Here is a 22,682-nt window from a genome sequence, read left to right as displayed (position 1 = left end):
ACATGGATGTGCAGTCAAAATGCCTCCTGAGTATTTATATTTGTACCCATAGAATAGTGCTCCGATCAGCCTTGGTCAGAGATGCTTCTTTCAGCTATGAGATGCAGAGACTCACATGTGGTCCAAGTGCTGAGAATAATTTACTGTTGAGAGAGCTTAGTCCTAAACAAGACATCTGCATCACTCTTTCCAAGGCTCAAGGACTATTTGGGGAGAGGGGGCAGGAAGCTGGAGGACTCCACTGTTTGCTGCCTTCTCACAAGACTGGGCCTATCAACATGGCATCACAGAGTGGGCAGGGCTCAAGAGGTTCCACCCCTCCATAAGGAGCTATTGGATCTGGGAGGAGAATGGGGGCTCATCTCCAATGTGTAACCCTCTACTCATTCTTACCCAAGCAACCCTAAGTAAACTTAGTGGACCACTTAAAAAAGAAAGGCATAATGGTAGGAAGGAGACTAGCAGGAGAGGAAGGAGATAAGAGAGGGTGATGGGGTATGAATATGATGAAAATACATTATATATGTGTGTGTACGAAACTGTCAAGGAAAAAACCACACAAACCCAAAGTCTGAAAAAGAAAGTGAGGGGTTTTCACAAGGCAAAGGAGGGAAGAGCTGGTACTAGGATTGAATCCTCAAAGGTTGTGGGACTCATGCAAGTGTTGCAGAAAAGGGTGGGGCCACCAAACAGGCATGGGACAATTGTCTCATCTTAATAAATCTCCTAGGTGGAACCAGCTGTCAGAGCAGCACACACACCCTGTGTGGAGATCTCCTGGGTCCAAGGGCTCAGCCAGCACTGCTGTTGGGTGGTTAAAGCAGTTAGTGGCCCAGAGCATATAGTAGGGAGGATGGATGCCATGGCAACGGCATTCGAATGCATGGGCCATGCAGACCTGCATATAGCCACCTGGAAATGGGATTGTGTGAAAACCAGTGAGCAGGTATGTTGCTCCGTGGATAGCAGATCAGGACACCTGGGATTCAGAAGAGATGCCTGAAGTTCTTGATTATATTCTAGGCCAGAGGGCAAGAAAAGGGGCAGTCACACTGAGAACCAGTGGACTGGAAGGGCAGCTAGTTAAGGGTGATGAACAAGATGCAGAGGGTATCCGTTCCCACCCTGGCTCAGTAGCCTACAGCTGATGAAGCAGACAAAGAAGTACCTGCCGCAGCCCAGAGCATGCCTCCTTAAGGCCTAGAGCAGTTATAGCATCCACCACACCTGCACTTCATGAGGTGTGTCCTACAGCACAGGCAGTGAGGAAAAGGGTGAGCCAGCCATGGGAGACATGGTCAAGACCCCAGGGCCATTCTGCACTACTGCTACGGAGGTGGATACACTGCCCAATCTCAACTGGATAAGATGCCAGGCTTAGGGCCTTGGGAAAGGGCAAGGGCTGGTTTTGTTGACTGGCCCAAGTCACACATCTTGGAGGGCCACAGGTTAACATGTTGAGGAGGGATGGGAGGGGAGAGGACTGTCAGAAGTATGGGATCTCAGAAGACATCTGGGAAACAGCGTAATGTCCTCACTGACATTGCCATGTGTGAGCAGGAGCAGATGTGTGTGGCAAGCTGACTCCAACCTCTAGTTCAGGGCAGTAGCCTTCACTGGAGACTGGAGGCTGCACAGAAGGCCGAGGTGTCTGGGTCTGTCTTTCTTGGTGTTATCTGGCTAGGGTGTGTGAGCCTGCATGCCTAGGCTTACCGTCCCACTTACCTCTTAGAGCTGAGCTTCCATGCTGCCTCCTGTACCCGGATAGCAGGGGACAAGGGAGGCCCATGGCCCTCCACAGTGCTGACTGTGCTGGAGTAGCCAGTGGGATGGGGGAAGCGGCCCAGGGCAGTGTTGTTGGCATTGTTGATGTTGGCATTGGAACCTGTGGATGAGTAGCTGCTGGGGGTGAAAGTGGAGTCCACTAGCTTCTCATGGGATGGTGACTCGGTGTCACCTTGGTTGTTTCCCGTCTTGTTGATATGCAGTGGGCGCTGGGTAGTGAAGGTCTGAGGAAAGTTGCTCCTGCTGTCACTTTGATAGTAGCTGACATGGTTGCCAAACAGGCCTCCAGCTCTCTGTAGACAAGACAGAGGGGTAGGTAGAGAAGACTTTTCTGCCTTCTCTCTCCTCCCTCCTGCATCCCCTGCTTGTCTTGTATGGAAGTGGTTAAGGAGCAGAGGCCACAGGAAGCCATCTAGCCCTCCAGAGAGGCACACACTCTGGGCACATGGTGGAGAGAGGGACTTAGATGCTCAAGGTTCTCCAATTCCCCTACATGTAGCGCTGGGACAGGAATTCCCTCATGGGCTGGGCAGGCAGGAGGTTGCTGGTCTAGAAGCTTCCCTGGAAGTTTGTTCCTAAAGCAGCACCAGAGACTGAGATTGGGTTTCAAGGACAAGTCCTAGATGGCTGTCCTTCATAGAAGCCAGCTGTTTAGCTTGGTGGAGCTTGCTGTGAGTGTTGAGGGGTGAGGAGAAGGAATGGAAGATGCGAACCAGATTGTTTTAGTGGAAATACAACTGGCTCGTGGAGCTACAAGGTGTATTGGCCAAATTGAAACTAAGAGTAAAGAGTCTACTATATTGATTATATCACTGCTTCCTTTCCTGTAGGGATTCTTTGAGATTTGAAGTCAGGGACAAGTATTTTTCTTCAATATTCTTTCTTTGTCCCGGAGCGAGGGGTGGGAGGGGTAGTGGTTAGGGGTTGGGGAAGCAGTGGTTTGCAATGTTTGTCTAATTTGGTATCTGAAGGTCCTTAGGAGCCAGACCTGGGGACTGGGAGTGAGGGGAAGTAGAAGGGAAGGAGCCAGATTGGAGACTGCTGGCTTATGGCACAGCAGGGTGTGATTTTTCTCACTGCCTTAATATTACTCCAGGAAAGGAGGAGCAGGCCTAGAGGGTACCACAGTGACTTGGATATCATGTATTCCATCTTAACAAGGCAACCCCTGCTTGTCTAGCTGTCACATAAGAAGCCACACAAAATGTGGCCACTTAACCTGATCTTCTTCTCCAAGAAAAGCCAGAAGTTTGTGTTTTTAATTAGATATGCCAGGTATTAAAACAGTGGTAAATAAAACAGGTTTTCATATTAGATGAAGGCCAGGAGTTCCTACTCCACACCTGATGAGCAAATTCTCCAGGAAAATTTCTTTACAGAAATAGGGCTCCCTGTTCTCTGAGAACAGGTCATATTTTTGTTTTGAGCTGCTGTGTCCTAGGAGGATGGCATGGCGCAGAGTTGGCTTGGAAAGGAGACAGGAATAAGGAGACATCTGACTAGGAAGAATATGTCACCCCTCAGAGAGATCAGGCAAACACCAACTTAGTATACCATTGCTCCAAACTGAACTTCGTAAAGACACTAATCACAGCACTTACCCTGAAGATGTCGTCTTCAGAGGCAGCAGACACAGCCTCCTTCATAGCCTTGTCCAACTCCTCCTCAGCGGTAAGATCCCCAGAGATGGCCCGTCGGATCTCAGGCCCAATATCATGCAATGTGCGTAATCCAGCCTGGAACCCAGAGGGACTTGTAAAGACCCAGGTCATTTCTACTGATCTTAGTCGGCCAGAACCCCGTTGCTCCTTCCCAAGCCCCTGCCTCCCAGCTTGTCTGCCAGGCAGCTGGACGTCCACACCAGGAGATGGGCTTCCCTGGAAACCCTCCCACCCCAACCACCCTAGAGTACAAGAACCTTCTCATCTATTTAGGAGGAATGAAGGCATATTACAGGACCACCCAAAATCTGCTGTCTCAGGAGCAGAGGTGCAAATAGGACTGGGGGCTGGGAAAGCTGGCAGGATGGTTGAGGGAAATATATGGGCAAGAATGGAAGAGACAAAGAGAGCACATTGCCTTCTCATAGCCATCTTCAGGAAGGCTTAAAGTGCTCACAAGTTTTCTTGGGATGGGACTTGGCCTCTAAGCAGCCAGTGAGACTTGGATCCTGGCTAGGGTCAGAGGGAAGTGACCAGGACCTGAGTATGAGCACCTCCCTCCAGGCCCTCACCTGCAGGGACAGTGCATTCCTCTGTGAAGGCTTTCCCACCAAACCTTGCTCTTTTCGCTTCTTGAATTTTCGGAAGTACTCTTGGATCAGGAAGGTGGCGTAGAACTTGCCTACTGTGACCTCATCATCTAAGGCACACAGAGAGGAGAAAAGGGTGAGCGATTCCACCAGAACTCCAAAAACTTCTTCAACATATTAGCTTTAATTGTTTGATACAAAAGAAAACATGTAGTTTTCCCTGGTGTAAGAAGGGACTTTGAGAGCCCATCCCACGTGAAGGGAGGCACTCTTGCCCTGGACACATGGAGAAGGGCCTAGGCCCAGCCTAGGATGATGTGATAGACTTTGTGGAGCCCCTGTCGAGGGCCCTGCCCTGTCTGGGGTGTGGAAGGAGGATGGGGTGGGAGTTAGGTTGGGGGGTGGGGGGGAGGGGAGGGAGAGGGAGAGGGAAAGGGAGAAGGGATTGACATGTGAAACAAGCTTGTTCCTAATTTGAACTAATAAGAAAATTAAAAATAAACATGTAAAAAGGCATATGCTTAAAAAGTCACCATATTCCTGTCTGCTTGTTCTTGTTCTCCTGTTTTCAAATGTATTCTTCCCTCATATATTACATCATGACCTCCATTTCCCCTCCCTCTTTTTCTCTCATCCCTTACTTCCTTTTTCTCCTAGATTCACTCCTCTTCCAGTTCCCTTCAGAAAAGGACAGGCCTCTCAGGGATATCAACTGAATATAGCATAGCAAGTTACAATAAGACTAGGTACATACTCTCATATCAAGGCTGGATGAGGTAACCCAGTAGGAGGAAAAGGGTCCCAAGAGCAGGCCAAAGAATCAGAGACAGCCCTGCTCCAGCTGTTAGGAGTCCAACAAGAACACCAAGCTACACGATCATAACATATATGAAGAGGACCTAACTCAAACCCATACAGGCTCCCTGATTGTGGCTTCAGTCTCTGAGCCCCTATGAGCCCTGCTTAGCTGATCCTGTAGGCAGCGTTCCTGTGGTGTTCTTTGGCTCCTATTGTCCTTGCCACTTCCTTTTTAATTGAGACAAGCTCTGCCTATCTTATCCAGGTGTCCTCCTGTAGTGATATATTATTTACAATTTTTTAAAGCTTGACTGAGGATTCAGAAAAGCAAAATCTTCCTCAAGCTATAGAGATCAGGCAGTGGTGATACACACCTTTAATCCCAGCAGTCAGAAGCTAGGAGGTGGTGGTGTAAAACTTTAAATTTAGGACTCAGGATTAAGAGGTAGATGAATCTCTGTGAATCCAAGGCTACCCAGATCTACACAAGATTGAATCAGTCTAAAAGATAATTATAGTTCACACCTTTAATCCCAGCACTAGATGGGTATAAAAGATAGAAGCAGGGACTTCAGTATGAGGCTTTCATTCTCCAGCCACCTGAGGAGACGTTACGGTCTGAGGCTTGGTGAGAGCTCATGGAGACAGGATCTCAGCCCACTCAGCCTGAAGTAGAGGTAAGAAGCTAGTGGCCAGATGCTTTGCTTTTCTGATATTCAGCTTGAAGTTTGAACCCCAATATCAGTCTCGGGGGTCATTTACTTTTTGTGTTATAGCCTCTAATTTCTGGGATCAAGTGACAATTCCCTCCTGAGTAGCTGGGACCACAAGCATATGCTGATGTGTATGCCTTGGTGTTTTTTTTTTTTTCCTCATTTTTTTTTTCCCTCACAGAAAAGGTAGGATATTATCATGGTTACTTTCCACCTTGTTTTTTTTCCACCCTCCTGAATGGACATTACTAAGTCTTGTTTGTTTCTACTTGCCATCAAATGATCAGTCTCTTAATTGTCACCACAATTCTAGTTGGGTGACAGGGGCTAGTGGCAGGGGACCTTCCTTATTTAAGGTCGGTGATTTCCCTTCCAGTCAGTTAGACTGGCTTAGACCATGTTTCCTTGATGGGCTGGGCACACAAGACCACACATGACATAGTCTTGGTCTTAGAAGTGAGCTGAATGGTGGGAAAGCTCTAAGTCCCAGGGGGAGTGTTTCATGCCAAGTAAGTGGTCCCTTTGTCTTGTCCCCTTTTTGGTGTGAGAAGGACAGATGGTTGGGCTGGGCCTCAGGAACTGCGATGGCTTTCCTCATTGTTCCTTCAGAGTAGCCTACAGAAGTTCTGGGTTTACCATAAGGGCTCATTGCCACATGAAGGGAAAACCCTGGAGATCCCTGATAAGGGAAGCTGGGAATGAACTTGGAGTCCTAGGTTCCTTCAGGCCTGAGTTGGATGCCTCGGTCTACACTGTACTCACTGGGAAATCTGCATGGTTGGGAATGTCACTGCCTGGAGTGAACTTCATAGAGACGCTGTGGGCATCAGATACAATTAAGAAGCAAAGCATTAGGTGGTACATGGCAACTCCCAGCATGCCTTGCTTCACCCATTGGAAGTGGGTCTCAAACAGGAAGTCTCACCTCTTAAGGATGTTTCTGGAATGTGTGGACTCAACTAACATGCTAACACAATATACATGACACATGAAAAGTGTTGACAGTATTTAATGCTATCTTGTTTACTTTCAACAGTTACTCAGTCTAAGTGTTTGCATGTGAGGATTCCATCAGTTATTACAGCTTTTTGTATAGGTGTACTGAGCATTTTATATTGAATGCATTTGCTTTTAACATACCTCATTTTAAACATTCTATCAGTGCTGTGGAAATTACAAGTGCAGGCAGGTTATCTATGATTCTGACTTGGGATTATCAACGGGGTGGTATGAAGGAAGTACTTGCTATGAAAAGGGGCTTGTGGTTTCACAGGCATGACAAATGCTATTCGAAAAACAAAATGAGCCTTATAAAAAGACGTGATGAATCTCAGGCAACTTTGCTTCCAGAGCTCCAGAGCAACTCTAGAGTAGTCAATCCGATGGCTTATGGGTAAATCTATACCCATATATTGTAGAGCTCCCACTAAAGTTCTGCCAAACCCGTAAGCACGGAAGGCCTCGCTTGTTCCCATGTGTGAATGTGGGATTACAGCAGGTTTCTAACAGGAGAGGTTGCATCCAAGTTAGTGCAGGACATCACAACAATGGGGCCTCTGATCCCTTGGAAGGGCCCAGAGAAAGAAGGATCAAGGATCGGACACAGTGGACTCAAGCATGGAAGTCTCAAGGGGAAGAATCCCACATGGTGAACTCAAGCATGGATGTCTCAAGGGCTGTGTCTGAAGTGCTGATAATGGCACAGCTGGAAGACAGGAAGGTGGAGAAACCCTACTGGCTGGGCCAGTAACCCTGGCCTGGGAATGCAGAGAACACTCACCACCTGCAGGGGGCACCACTTGGTCCAACAGCTTCATGCTGGTCCTCTTCCAGATTTTCTTGATGATGGCCCGCAGCTCCTCATTGGCTTGTTCTAAGTTCCCTGATGGAAGGAAGTGCAGACTGGAAACATCCCCCATGTGCTGGGAAGCCCCACAGGTCACCCTGAGTTACCACATTCTGCTCCCCCATCTCCTATTCTCTAGTTCCTTCCATTTGCTCTTTCCCTCTCTCTCTTTACTTCCTGTCTTGTGACTGTCCTCTCTTGCCCTGTCCAATGCCATTCTCTTCCTTTCCTATTCCATTGTAAGCCAGCCCAAAGTCCCCCCACCCAAGTCCCTTCTGGCTCCAGCTGGAGAGCGTGATGGTGCCTGCAGACATTCACGTCTCAGCTCTGATATTGTTTGCCATGGAGGGCAGCATCCAGGCTGATCCTGATACTGACATTTCACAATGACCTCTGTGGTGGCTTGAAGGAAAATGGCCCCCAAAGGGAGTGGCACTATTAAGAGGTGTGGCCTTGTTGGAGGAAGTGTGTCACTGAGGGGGCGGGCTCTAAGGTCTTTTTCTCAAGCTTCACTGAGCGTGACAGTCGGCTGACTTCCTGTTGCCTGCAAGATGCAGTACTCTCAGCTTCTGTACCACATCTGCCTGCACGCCACCAAGCTTCCTATCATGATCATAATAGCCTGAACCTCTGAAACCATAAGCGAGCTACCCTCAAATAATGTTTTTCCTTTATAAGAGTTGTTGCGGTCATGGAGTCTCTTCTCAGCAATAGTAAATCCTAACTAACACAACCTCTGTGTACAGCTGCAGGAAATGGAGATGTTTTTGGGGGAGAACAATCCACTCCTCCCACACATATACACAACATAGGGGGCACACATGTGTCCAAAAGATCTGTGCTGAGTAACCCAGGGAAGGAAGTGGAGAAATCTTAACAATGGAGGCAGAAACCTGAAGGCCTATGCTGTGGTAGTTTGGACTTCATTAGATGCATGCTGCCTGAGACACCAGTCTCATGCTGGTGGAGAAGCAAAGCAAAAAAGCAATTGTAAGAGGGGATTGTTAGAAAGGATTTGAGGATCCACCCAAGGAAGCCTGCCCCTCGCTACCAGTGTGCATGCACTGTGCAATCACACGGAGTGAGAGTGTGCTACACGATATTCCTGTGATTAGATTATGTCACACAGCACCTATTACCTGACCAAAGGGAAATGATGTCCATGACCTACTCACAGAATTCATATGTACATATAACTATATTTTGTTCATTGTATATTTACTAAAAAGGTTATTTTAAAAGAAGTCTAGTGCCTTCTCAGGCTGGGAGCAGGAGAGTAAGTAGGACATGTGGGCCCTGATAGGCCCAGATGAACGAATACTGTGCACTGAGCAAAGGAAGCAGCTTGCAGGGAAGGAGGGACCGCACACCAACAGTAGTGGGAGAAGAATTTCAGTCCCAGTATGAATGTGCTTGGCTTAATTAGTGTACTGTTTTTTCTGTCTTGAGAGTCCCTGAGCAGAGTGCCCCACTTCTCAAGTCTGGACTTCTGATAGAACTGTGAGCTAGTCACTGGGTGTTCGTGGAAGCTGTGAAGTTTACGGGGTTTGCTGCATAGCACTGGGAAGAGGATATGGCTGGTAGTAACATTCACCATATGGAAGGTGATGGAGAATTGTGTGATCTATGGGGTCAGACTGCCTGAGTTCAAACCCAGCTCTGGAATGGTATGTGGGAGAAAGCAGAGATGCTCATGAGGACTGAGTGATGGTTCCTGAACATGTAGAACATCAAATTCAAACTGCAGCTGAAGCCAGAACACCTCCTGGGCATTCCAACATGCCTTCAGTTCCCTTCACTGGAGGTGATTTATGGCTTTGTTTGTTTGTTTTCTGAAACAAGAGCCTATTATGTATCCCCGATTTACCTCAAACTCATAATCCTCCTGCCTTGGGCATTCAAATGCTGGAACTACAGGTATGTGCCTCCATTCTGGACTTAGTGGTTTCTGACACATGCAGTGAAAGAATCCTGATATAACAATGTGCAAATGAATTCATCTTTTATTGGGTTGAAAGAAGTAATCCAAAACTTATGTCTACATGAAAAATCAGAATGTGAATTTATCTTGTGTGGTCGTTTGAGTGTAATTGGCCCCCATAAGCTCATAGGGAGTGGCACTATTAGTAGGTGTGGCTTTGTTGGAGGAAGTGTGTCACTGTGGGGGTGGGCATTGAGGTCTCCTATGCTCAAGCTACACTCAGGTCACTTCCTGTTGCCTTCAGATCAAGATGTAGAGTTCTCAGCTCCTTCTCCAGCACCATGTCTACCTGCATGCCACCATGTTGCACCATGATCATAGTAGACTAAACCTCTGAAACTGGAAGCCATCACCTCAACTAAATGTTTTCTTTGTAAGAGTTGCTGTGGTCATGGTGTCTCTTCACAGCAATAGAAACCCTAACTAAGACAGAAGGTACTGGGAGTGGAGTATTGTTGTGATAGGCCTGATCACGCTTTTGTTTGAAGGAATATGGACCTTGGGACTGTGGATTAGAAAAGGCAGTTGAATGTTTAAGTGCTACTTAATGGTCCATATTAGTAGGAGCATGGAGAACAATAATGCTGAATAAGATTTGATGAACTGTGGAGGCCTGATTCAAGAGGTTTGAGAGGATAAGAATTTTAGTATATTGGCTAGAGATTGTTCTTATGATATTTTGGTGAAGAATGTGGCTGCTTTTTGCCTTTGTCCAAAAAATCTTCCCGCAGATAAATTGAAGAGTTTTTGATTAATTCTCTTGGAAGAGAAAAATCTCAAAACAGCTTAGTATAGGCTCTGTTATATGGTTATTAGTGTTAACTATAGTGAAGATTTATAATGAAAAGGAGCAAGGTGAGAAAGTAAAAATACAAAATGTACAATTTGAGGAGAAAAAGAGCATCAGGAAGTGGAATGGAGCTAAGTCTTATGTTTAAGAAGAAAAACAAATTAACAAATGGAATAAAGAGAGTAGTGATCGCAGGGTAAGGTCCCACCCAGCTAAGTTTATTTATAAAAAGGAATTAAAAGAAAGTTTAGAGCTAGGTATGGTGGTGTCCACTTTTAATGCCAGTACTCAGAAGGCAGAGGCTAGCAGATCTCTGAGTTTGAGGCCAGCCTGGTTTACAGAGCAAGTTCCAGAACATCCAAGCTTAGGCAGTCAAGGAAACCATGGAAAACGGAAAGCTGGTGAAGATGTAATTGAACAAGGGAGTCAACGTTCCAGCCCAAGAAAGCAGCAGAACTTGGCAGCTTCAGTCACATGGTTCATATTTAGAGTCAAGGAACAACTAAGGAAAGCCACAGAGGTCAGGCATGTGTCAGGGGTGTGTGTCCCTGAATGGAGGCCAAGAGAGGCCATTGTGTGAAGCTGTGAAGTTTACGTCTGGATTGCCTTGGAGACCCCAAGATGTTAGAGATGCCACAGGCATGGAATACCTGCCGAGGAAAGCTGCTAACAGGGAGTGGAACCAGCCAAAGAGAAAGAAGTGTGTTGCAGACAACAAAATTGAAAGGAGTTGGGTAACTGAAGAGTGCTTTGATATCAGACATGGAGGTGCAAAGTTTGGAGTCTGACTGGCTGGTTTTTGGTCTTGCTTTGGTCCAGTATTTCCTACCTATGCTCCCTTCCATACGTTTTGGAATTGCAATGTATATCCTGTATCATTATGGTGGAAGTAATGTGATCTGTTATTTTTATTTTTATTTTTATTACAGTTAAGCAAATGCATGAATCTTAGAAGAGACTTTGAACTTTGGACTTGAAAACGTTGTTTAGACTGTGATTATACTATGGGGACTTTTGAAGTTGGACTAAATGCATATTGCATTATGTTTATGGGGCCAGGGAGTGGAATGTGGTAGCTTGAATATAATTGCCCCCATATACTCATAGGGAGTGGGACTATTAGTAGGTGTGGTCTCGTTGGAGGAAGTGTGTCACTGTGGGGGTGGGCTTTGAGGTCTTCTCCTTTGCTCAAGCTTTGCTCAGTGTACACTCAGTCTACTTCTTGTTACCTTTAGATCAAGATGTAGAATTCTCAGCTCCTTCTCCAGCACCATGTCTGCCTGTCCACTGCCATGTCCCACCATGATTATAACAGACTGAACCTCTGAACTGTAAGTCACTCCAATTAAATGTTTATAAGAGTTGCCATGGTCAATAGAAACCCTAACTATGACATCTAGAAACAGGGTCTTCATAGAGGTAACTAGTGAAGTCATGATATGTTAGGGTAGACTACCCACTCAATGTGATTGGTGCCATTGGAGCAAGAAGAAAAGACCAGTGGCACACAGACTAGGTCATACTGTGAAGAGGGTGGTAGAGACTGAGGAATGCAGCCATGTACCTGAGACCACATGAAGCCAGAGAGAGACATGGAGCCCATTCTCCCCCAAGACCTCTGGAAAGAACCAGTCTGCCAACACCTCACTTTGGGCGGTTAAATTGTGAGAGGAACCAAGTTTGTGATCATTTAGTCAGACCTAAGGAAGAAATGTATCTTCCAAAGGATCCTACACATTTTTAGGCTTTCATTTATTTCTATAACAACCCAATGTAGCCATGAAATTCCACCAATAATTGTTTCATAATATATATGTTTTATTTTTATTGTTCTGTTTTCAGTGCTGGGGGCTGAATCTTGGACCTTGTGCATGTTAGGAACCTGCTGTAGGGTTGAGCTACACTCCAAGCCTAATTTAAATACCTTTAAATACCTTCTTCCTTTAGTGTTCCGATGGAAATTCTTATTCAGCTTGATACTTGGCTTGGGGTAAGGTTTCTGGTTCTTAAAGTACAAGTTAATTTTTTTTCTAGTTACTTCCACTTCTTATAAATGCCTGAAGGGTGAATGAAGATTGATTTGTCTTATCCCTATAAATGTTGGTGTTTCCTCGAATTTCTTGTCTGAGTGGTGTGTTGACTCCCAGTCTTATGTAACAAGTTCATAGAAGGCCTGTTTTAGATGAAGGCTCGGCCTCGAATACTGAGGTATTACATGCCCCTGGTGGCTATCCCCAAGAGCCTTTATATTTAAGTGTTTATCTTTAATTCTTAATTAACTGTATGTCTCACTGGCTGGCTTCTCTCCTCAGGAATTCCCATTTCCTAACAATGGTTATATGTGATTGAGTATTTGGCAGCCCCTTAGGTACTGGCATTATTTCATGGAGATCTGGTTTGCCTGTGCAGTGCATCACTAAGCCTTGGCTTCTGTGCACAAGTGCTTTTTATTCCTTCCTGGAGCCAAAACCTGCATTATTAATTTGTTCCAAGCTTTAAGTATCACAACACATTCTTTCTAGTAGTCATTCTGTCTTTTCTCCTTGGAGAAGGAAGCCCTTCCCTTGGAATGGAAAGGAAATAATAATCACTGTTGAAAACTTGGAAAGATGGAGTTGAAAGAAGGTTCCACTACACAGTGAAATCAATATTAATATAACAGCAGACATCCTTCCAGTTTTGTCTGTTATATACATGTGTGCATTAAGTGTGTATCGAATTTTCTCATCAGGCCCATTTACACCTACCCCAGATTGAAGTTTTGCACTACTAATGACATTTTTTTTTTTTTTTGCCTTTGCTTTCTTTTTAGTTTGCCAGGAGAATTTGATCCATTTTTATTTTTTGAAGGTTGGCTCATTATCCTGACATGTATCTTGCAGGATTGGTTCTTGGTTCCCTTGTGTCTGTTACTCTCTGGAAGAGTGAAACTAAAGAAGGCACCTCTCTGGGTGACTCTGTGAAATAAATGCCAAATGCCACCGCCTTTCATTATTTCACAATACGGAAACTGAAGCAAGACAGTGAGTAGTTACGCCCATGCTGTGCTCTGTTGTGATGCCCAATGCCCTTCCACTGCACTAATGACACTGGCTAGAAGCCAGGGACTCTCAGGGTGCACCAGCGGTGCCAAACTCTAGTTCATACAAGAGAAATCTGTGCAGTTCTCACTAAATGCAGGTTCCCAAGCTTCTGCAGTCAATGACTTCTATTTACCATAGTCACTGCTCGTCAATGTCACCTTTCTAATATAGGTCCTTTAAATTTCAAAAGAGAATCGAATGTTTGGGAGACATGCCTGTCTCTAATAAAAGTCCATCGGTAAGGGGCTTGGTCCTGCTTTGCAACACAACCACCTCTTCCATGTTTTGCACTAAACCTTCAGTCCTCAGGAGGTTACCCGGGCAATTTCTAGGGTTTGATGGAAAAGAATAGTTCAAAATAAATAAGCTATGGCAAGGGGGCCATTTAGGAACCAGAGAGAATGTAAGCGTGATGCCCCTCTTGGAGAGCCAGAGTGCAGGCTAGGTAGGCAGGAACATTTTTCTGACTCTCCTAAGCACCCTCCTACCAGTGGTACCAGTGATCCACGGGAGCCATTACCTTCCGTTTTGATCCTCAGGGCTGTCCTGACTAGGGCAAACAGGGTAGCATTGAACATGACTGTCCCATCGCTGTTCAGAGGCATGTTCATAGACACCAGGCGCTGGAGGGAAAGGAGGCTAAGTCAGTGACAAGGACAGGCAGTCCTAAAGGCTCTGTGCAATTATTGTGGCACGGAGGTTGGCAGCCCTGGAAACTGGGATGGGTGCTGTCGGGAGTGGGAGGGGTATGCATGTGGTCACCACAGTGTTTCCACAGCTTTTCCAGGGAGAAACAAGGCTTTGTGGTAAGGATTCTTGTGTTTCCACATCCCTTAGCCCTTGCTTCCACAAAGCACCCTTCCCTACTCTGTGCTCAGGCCGATAGACACAATTAAGCTATCCACTAGCAGCAAGACAGTTCCAACTTCAAAGAAAAGGAATATGAGATGGCTCTGGGGGGACCCTTTTCTGTACATAGACACAGTTATCTCTACTTCAGTCCTGGCACTAAAATCACTCACCCAAACAGGATTTTGTTGCTCTCCAACCCCAAAACATGCTCCCTTGGCCTCCTCCTCCCTTGGGGAGTCAGCAGCATACAGGGATCATTGGGAGAAGGATGTGCATTGTGGAGAGCACTGATGTCATACTGATCACATACTGATGTGATATTTTGCCAAGGGTTGTATTTTTCCCGGGTGAATGCATCATTTTGAATCTCTTAGACACTAACTTCAGTCCCAGCTCTTGGCCCTAACAGGCCCATGTTAAGGTCATGACCTGTACACTCCAGTTCCCTCTGGGTTGTCTGATCTTACATTTTATTGGTACTTCTTTCAGCTTGAATCCTAAATGTCACCCAAAGGCCATGCCATAAAAGCTCAGTTCCCAGGCTCAGTACTCTTGGGAAGTAGTGGACCTTTCAGGAGGTAGGGTCTAGTGGGAAGAAATTACAGGAAACCACACCCTTGAGGAGGGTATTAGGATCTTGGTCTCTCTTTTTCCCTCTCAGCTTCTGAGGTGAAGAGATCCTGAGGTGAGTGGGCCTCTTCCTCAACTGTAATGTTCTGAAGCTGCCATAGACCCAAAGCATAGGCCCAGTGATCACAGCCTCCAAAACTGTGAGCCAAAAGAAACCTTTTTACAGGTTAAGCAACTCAGGTACTTGTCACAGCCCCAGAAAGCAGAATGATAGAAGGCTCCTGTTTCTCGTATTTTCAGGACCCTTGGAAATCTCCTGAAGTTCCTTTTGAAATAAAGTGGGGGTATTGATAAGGGAAATCAGACTACCACAGAGCATAAGTAAAAGTTCCATGCTTCCTAAACTCTGCTTTCCCAACTCTTTCCAAGGTCACCAGGGTTCTCACCAGAAGCACAGAATGGGGAGAACGGAGGCAGATGGTGACTGAATGAGGGGATGCTCCTCAGCAGTCCCTGGGCCATGTGGCAGGGTCTACAGTAGGCTTAAGGGTTCCTATCCTCAAGGTCAGCGAGTGGCTGTGTTTATCAGAGCCTGATGTGTTTGTCCCAGCCAGTTTTGAATCACAGATTTGCTTAGGAATTTGATAAAAATGGCAGGTTCCTGTCTGGGTAAAGTTTGTATTTTGTGATGAGACATAACTTGTGACCTCTCTAACTGTTTTCTGACTTCAGGTCAAAGTTCCTAACCCCTCTTCCTAGGTGAGGAGAGTCACCTGATGCCCAGGTCATGCAGCCTGATGGGCTGTATAAACCCTTTCTTCAGATAGGATATCTGCTTCCCTCACTGGGAAACAAGGCATTTGCTGTGACGGTTGTTCTTTTAAAGTCTTGGGACTTTAGATCTGGAAGGTCCTTAAAATAGACTCCAGCTCACATTTGTTTCTCTAAATACCTACAATATCTTTATTCCCTTAATAATCACAAAGGCAGTAGGTATCTAGCCTCCTGCATTTGTCCTTTCCCTTCAGGAACCCAGGTCATTTCTTACTTTGCAGGCCACACGGTGAGGACACAACTTCCCAAAACCCAAGGGGGGCTGAATTCGACGGAGGAGGGTCACCACATCCAAGTGTTTTATCCGACCCCTAGAGAAGAAGAAGAGAAGGAAAGGAGGTCAGAAGGTCAGGGCTCACCTCCTGCGGGGGTGGGGGGATGGGGATGGGGACCAGATGCAGGGCATTCCCTGCAGGGCTACCTGAAGGCCTTGAGCAGGGCAAAGACACATGACAGAACTGCAATCCCAGCACACATGTTAGTTTCATCACAGAAGTCTGTTAGGGCTGTGCTCCAGGGAGAAGGTATTCTAGTAGTGCAATTAAATCCCACTATATATGTGGTGCTCAATCATTTGGCCAGAATTGAGGGATGGTCATTTAACAGTCATGGGTACTCTGATGACCCCCCTCTGGAAGGCCTCACCCTCCAGGGGAGCAGAAAGGATATGGGATAGGTAGGGTTTTAGTTGGGAGGAGTGGTAGGGGTGGAGGGGAGGGAGAGGGAACTGGTATTGACATGTAAAACAATCTTGTTTCTAATTCAAATAAAAAAATCTGAAAAAAAAAAAGATATTCCCTGCATGGCACAAGGCTGATTCAGCTCCAGCCAAAGAACCATAAACAGTTCCAAGGAGCACCCATCCTGGTCAAAATGACCCCATCCGGATGGTCAGGCAATGACTAATTTTGATAAACAGCATCTTCTCGTCACAATTGTTTTTGCGGGCAACTGTTAGTAACAATTTTGAAATTCCCCTAACCCCCAGGTCAATGAATCCAAAGGTCACCTACTCTTACCCAATCCTGAACAGCCAAGGCATGGCCATTCTGATTGTGTTTTTTTTTTTCTCTTTCCTTTATAAACCCCTTGCAATTGAAGCCAGGCACACTTTTCCTGCAGCTGCTGTGCCAGCTTGCTGGACAGTGTCCCTGCTGAGCCTTGTAACTTAACATTAAGCCTTATGCGTTTGCATCAGTGAGTCGGCTCCTTGGTGGTCTCTTTTTGGGGTCTCACAAACTTGGCATAACAGTCATAAGGTTCCTTATAAAGCCAGTTATTTGGCTGTTGTGCATATGTATGCATGGTTTATGTTTTTGTTTTACTGATTTGCATTTACCTATTAATGTAATGTAAATATTATCTGGGAATATTTACAGGAAATAAATTGCAATTCTTTAAAAGACAAAAAAAAAAAAAACAGTTATGGGTTAATGAGTTTCCATAAACCTGAGGTCAAGATGGGGCTGGAGTCTACCTAACCCCAAATGACTAGTGTTGCTAGTTTCATCTGACACTAGAGTCTTTTATTTTCCCATTCAACTGATATGTTCCCCAGCTTTGTGAATGGCACCTGGCCTCCTCTTGCTGGCCCTTGACCCTCCACTCTGGTCTGATACATTTCAGGGTTTTCAGTTAGTACACCCAATGTTGACCTCTCTTGGATCTCTTCTGCAGGTCACTCAACCCCCTCTCAGCTTGGTGGGTCGGAGTTTCCCTCTAGGAACTTACTTGGCTTCAGGGTCATACTCGGCCCAGATCCTTTTGAATTCATCCAGATGATGGGGACCAAGGATAGACCAATCCCTTGTCAGGTAGTCAAAATTGTCCATGATAACGGCTACGAAGAGGTTGATGATCTGTAGGGAACAGTTGGTACACTAAGGGGTTTGCCAAGATTTACACATTTGCTACCTAAGCCCACTTCAGCAGCCAGGGCCCAGGCAAGTCTGAAACCAAGGTATCTAAGTATCAGAAATATGCTACCATTTAGGATGCCAATTTGAGTCTCTTGGGCATGAGCTCAACACTATTCCCCTGAGCATCATGAGGGATGAATCCTACACATAGACCAGTTTCCTTTGTACCAAGATACCAGGGACAGAGAAGGGCTTTGTCTGGTCACCTTTCCCTCACTCCTGAGCAAGGTATTAGGGACATACAAGTTCATGCAGAGCTTCCACATGTCTTAGTCTTTTAGAACAATGCTACTGTAAGAGCCGTGAATGGACAAGATGGAGTTTGGTTGAGTCTCTCTGGGCCAAGGCTTCTGGCCCTTCTCAGGGGTGAGACAGCTCTACTAATTCAGTCTTCCCAAGACAGCTCTCTTGCTGGGATTGCCCTGACCCCACGCTGTGCTGAAACTGCCCACCCCCCATCTCAATGCTGTTGAAGAATTCCACCTCAGCTTACCAGGAAGGCACAGAGCATGTAGAAGCTGATGAAGTAGAAGACAGCAAAGCTGCTGCCACAGGGGGTCTCCCCTTCCGTGCTGTTGCTGGGCTCAGACTCTGGGGCGCACTTCTTGCCCGGCATACAGGCCAGCATGATATCCTGCCAGGCTTCCCCAGTGGCACACCTAGACAAGAGAGGCGAGAGTGTCAGCTGACCACTCACTCACCCATGCAAGGCTCCCTGAGCTCACCTTCCAGGAGGAGTTGCTGAAAGGAATTGAGCATTCAGTGTTCACTGGACGTTGATTGTGTTCATTAAATATGGAAATATAAAGCATTGTTTTGAATATTGTAAAAATTGAAACACACAGGAAGTCTCTGAAAACTTGCTCTTTTATCTATGTGAATATTTTAGATGCAGCCAGATAGACATATTGTAGCTGTAGTTTGTTTTCACTGCTACAAAGGAGCACCTTCCATGAGTACATTAAAAAATCCACCCTTGCTATGCGAGTGGCTTTTTCAGAAAGATTCTTTTTTGCTGTCACAGTTAACACTGTAGTAAGTATGCTGGCCCATGTCTTGGGTGTCTGCTTAGGATTGGAACTACCAAGTCTTCATTTTTACCGGATAGCACTTGTCTGGTTTAGACTAGGGTCATCAGTGTCATTGCAGACACATCAGCTCTTGGTGTTAGTAAGTTTTAATCCTCAGATGATGGTGTGGAATGATATTTCACTGCTAGTTGGCTTTTCTAGGCCAGCCTGGGCTTCATGAGGTCCTATCTTGAAGAGAAATAAAACAATTATCTTTTTAAAAAATGGCTTTGAAATGATTAGTAGGTTGCCAGTTTTGATTGTGTGTCTTCTTGAATGCATGCTCATGGCATTGCTCCTTTGACTTAATGGGCTAGGTATCTTCTTGTTTAGTCAAAAAGTCCTTGGCATTTCTGTATTAATTCCTATGTTAGTTACATTCACTAAAAATGTCTCATTCCAGATACAGCTTGTCTCTAGCTTAACGTCACACTTGCCAAGGCTCTAAACTCAAGGTCTCCATGCTCTCAAAGCAGGGACCTTACCCACTGAGCCATCACCCCAGGTCATCCTGTTCATGTTATTGCACTGGATAGAACGTTCAACATAACATGGACTAGAAAAAGTGATAGCATAATATGTCTGTTGTATTTACTAATTGGTTATCACAAGCTGGTAATTTTCTTGGTGGCTCTCCCACCTCACTGATCCTACCCACTGTTATAAAATTGGTTTGCTTGCATTTTCTACCTGAATTAGCCTTTGTCTTCAGATGGTAGTATCCCATGCTGTAGTGTTTGTAACTTCTTGCTTCTCTTTAAAAAGGAAAATAGGTGGGGGAGTGGGAGAGGTTCCTGCCTCTTTCTATTTCTGAGAGTTTGGATGACTTGGAATTATTTAGTCCTCGACCACAGATGAAAACACATCAGCGTGGGACTTGTAAAGGCTGTGATTTTTGACAACCTTTTCGATATCTACTGTAGCTAATGTTACTCATTTGTTGAGAGCATTTCACTGTTTAAATTAGCACTAATCTGCACCTGGCAGGAAAGGCTGCTCCTTCTGATAAGCCGGAACTAAATGGCTGTGCTCACTTTGATTTATGTAAGTGGCAGTCCAGAAAACTATACACGGGGACATTTTTTCAAAGAATAATTTGTTCTTTAAATTTGTAGTTTCTTGATTTATCAGTGATCTTCCAGTTAATACTTTATTTTTTCTTAAAAAATACTATCTAGATCAATTTATTGCTGTCCAAATATTCTTGGATGTGTGGTCTTCCACTGGAGTGACATTTTTCTCCTTAACAAAATCTTTGTTTGTGGGCCTCTTCACAGAATATTGGGGAAGATAATCTTAAAGAGATTGAAAAGTTAGTGCATCTTGCACCCTTTGGGAGGGGGGGTGTCCAACAAATCAGTCAGCGATACCCTTCCACCTTTTCCCCAAAGTAACCAAATGCTAAGATACAAGCAACCTGGAGAAGGATTTGCATATTTTTCTGCAGTGTACACTGGTCCACAAGAACAGGAAGGCCCAGGCTTCAGGGGAGGAAACAGCCCTGCTTCACTATGCCATTCTTGCATTTATTCCGTGCACATAGCCCTCCCAGCCTTCCCCTGAGTGCCAGAGGCCACTTCTGTGGCCACATGCTTCTTGTAGGAGTTACCAAGTTTGTGTCCACTGCCTGCTTTAAAGACCTTCTGGCAGCCAGTGGCAAGAAAGACGTGTAGCGTCATTCTAAAGTAGCTGATCCCCTCGGTGATGAGGCATGAAATTCACTCGCTGTTCTAAAAATCATCTCCATATCCATAATTTTTTAAAAGATTTTTGAGACAGGTTTCTCTGTGTAGCTTTGTAGACCAGGCTGGCCTTGAACTCACAAGAGATCCGCCTGCCTCTGCCTCCCAAGTGCTGGGATTAAAGGCATGCGCCACCACCGCCTAGCTCCCACATCCATAATTATGCAACATTCCCATGCTTGGTGTTGTGTTTTTGTTTTATTGTGCTTATATTTAATAAATACATATTTACTTATTGGCATTTAAGGAATCACCTTCTAAGGATTAAAAATCAAGCTTTGTTTATTTTGGCAATTTACACTTTTATTTTTATGAGTGAACTCTTTCATAATTTGGGATTATTTTGATGTTCATTTGCCTATCTGTTTATTTCATATAATCTACTAAAGAAGGATGCTTGAGTCGTGTGTTGGTTGCGCATGCCTTTAATCCCAGCATTTGGGAGGCAGAGACAGGCGGATCTCTGTGAGTTCAAGGCCAGCCTGCAGAGAGAGTCCCAGGACAGGCTCCAAAGCAATACAGAGAAACCCTGTCTCAAAAAACCAAAAAGAAAAGAAGAAGAAGAAGGAGGAGGAGGAGGAGGAGAAGGAGGAGGAGGAGGAGAAGGAGGAGGAGGAGGAAGAGGAGGACGATGACGACGCTTGAGCTCTTATTTTTCTTTGGCATTGACCAGTCATCTCACCTTGGTTCCCAATACTGAGAAGCTCAACTCAAGCGAATAGTGAAATGTCTTAACATTTTACGTGGGTAGATTTTAAAGGGGCTTATTTTTGTGCATAATTTCTAGCTTGCTGTATTGATGTTGGAGAAGCTTTAGAGCTTGTTAATGAACTTATCACTTAAGTTGTGGCTACTTTGTGGATGTTTCTGAGTGCTCAAAGAGAATGTGTCTTTTTTGCCATTTATTGAGGACAGGTCTATAGGTGACATTTCTTAATTGTGTAATTTAGATGGTCTTTCACCTATGCCAATCTATAATTTTTTTATGATCTATACATTTAGCCATTCAGCGTTATGTGTTTGTTTTCTCCTTGAGTTCTATTACTATATATATTTCCAAACAATATTGTTAAGCTTCTATTGTTTGTAATAAACCTTTTATCAGCATCAAATCCTCCTCTTTGTTTGGTTTAATGCTTCTTACCTGGAGTTTGACTTCTATGGACGCTGTGACTGCTGCATACACATGGCAAGCACTGCTGGTGTTTCCATTTCCCATCTCTTTATCCTCACTCTCTTTGGGTCACTTGGTTTTACCATCTCTATTACACATATTCTGGAGTTAGAGTTCTTCTTCTTTTTCTTTTTTGTTTTTGTTTTTTGAGACAGGGTTACTCTGTGTAGTTCTAGATGTCCTGGAACTTACTATGTAGATCAGGCTGGCTTGAAACTCACACAGATTTGACTGCCTCTGCCTCCCAAGTGCTGGTTCCATGCCTGGCTAAAATTTTATGCATGTATCATATCTGATCTTTATTATTAAAGAATTTAAAATTATTTTTGAGTGTGGGTATGTGTCAGTGTACATGTGTGGTGGTCAAAGAACAACTTGCAGGACTCAATTTTTCCCTTCTACTGCGTGGGTCTTGGGGAACTGAACTCAGGTTGTCAGTCTAGCCAGAAAGCACCTTTACCTATTGAGCTATACTGCTGGTCCTAATGCTTGAATTTTTAATGAAAATTTTAAACAAGCTTAATTTTAATATCTTTGTATTATCTTTTTTCTTGCTTTTAGCTTTATTTTTCTAGTTTTTTATTTATTTAAGTGCCACTTTTGCCCTTCTTTTGATAAACCATTGAAGTTTCCCTTGACCAGTGTTTTGACCAGTGGCTTACTTTCAGGCGGGGCTGGGAATCCAACCAAGGGCCTTGGGTTTGTCAGACAAACAATGCACCACTGAGCTACATATACACTCTCCTCCCCCTGCTTTGGAATGTACACATTCAATCTCTATGTATCCAGTTGTTGACTTTCAATATTTAACATATACATTTGCAAGCACTTTACTCCAGTCATATAGACGAGTCACACTGTGAGTCTCATCTACTGAGATGGCCACATGGTTTTTGTCCTTCTTTCTGTCAATGTGCTGTGTCACTTCTTGATTTGCATAGGGAGGACCACACTTACATTCCAGGCTTGAATTCCACCTGTACACAATGACTGATGCTTGCATTGTACTGTTCAATGAAGTCTGCTGGTATTCTGTTGAGGATTCTTTTGTATTTACATTCATTAAAGATATTGGTCTATGCAGTGGTTCTCAACCTGTGGGTCACAACCTCCCTGGGGTTTTTAAGACCATCAGAAAACACAGATACTTACATTATAATTCCTAACAGTAGCAAAAGTACAGTTTTGAAGTAGCAGCGAAAGTAAAATTATGGTTGGGAGTCACTACAACATGAGGAATTGAATTAAAGGGTCACTGCATTAGGAAAGTTGAA

At 44.8% G+C, this 22,682-nt stretch overlaps 1 protein-coding gene across 33 annotated transcripts in view; it reads right to left on the bottom strand.

Moving 5' to 3' along the window:
* The window catches only part of Cacna1c (calcium voltage-gated channel subunit alpha1 C), a 555,448-nt gene that overhangs the window by 15,622 nt on the left and 517,144 nt on the right, over positions 1-22,682 (bottom strand). For all 33 annotated transcript variants that reach the window (XR_004771141.1, XR_004771142.1, XM_035448892.1 and 30 more), the window contains 8 exons: positions 17,916-18,081; positions 17,235-17,362; positions 15,718-15,814; positions 13,768-13,870; positions 7,328-7,429; positions 4,019-4,146; positions 3,387-3,521; positions 1,726-2,078 (listed from right to left, as the gene is read on the bottom strand). Coding sequence is in view for 31 of the 33 variants with exons in the window: in XM_035448892.1 (XP_035304783.1) it covers positions 1,726-2,078; positions 3,387-3,521; positions 4,019-4,146; positions 7,328-7,429; positions 13,768-13,870; positions 15,718-15,814; positions 17,235-17,362; positions 17,916-18,081 (1,212 nt within the window). In the remaining 2 variants the exon portion in view is untranslated. The remainder of the gene's footprint in view (positions 1-1,725; positions 2,079-3,386; positions 3,522-4,018; positions 4,147-7,327; positions 7,430-13,767; positions 13,871-15,717; positions 15,815-17,234; positions 17,363-17,915; positions 18,082-22,682) is intronic.

Source organism: Cricetulus griseus, chromosome 8, assembly GCF_003668045.3.
Source record: "Cricetulus griseus strain 17A/GY chromosome 8, alternate assembly CriGri-PICRH-1.0, whole genome shotgun sequence".
NCBI classification, from domain to species: domain Eukaryota; kingdom Metazoa; phylum Chordata; class Mammalia; order Rodentia; family Cricetidae; genus Cricetulus; species Cricetulus griseus.
This window is presented reverse-complemented; position numbering and strand designations above follow the sequence as displayed.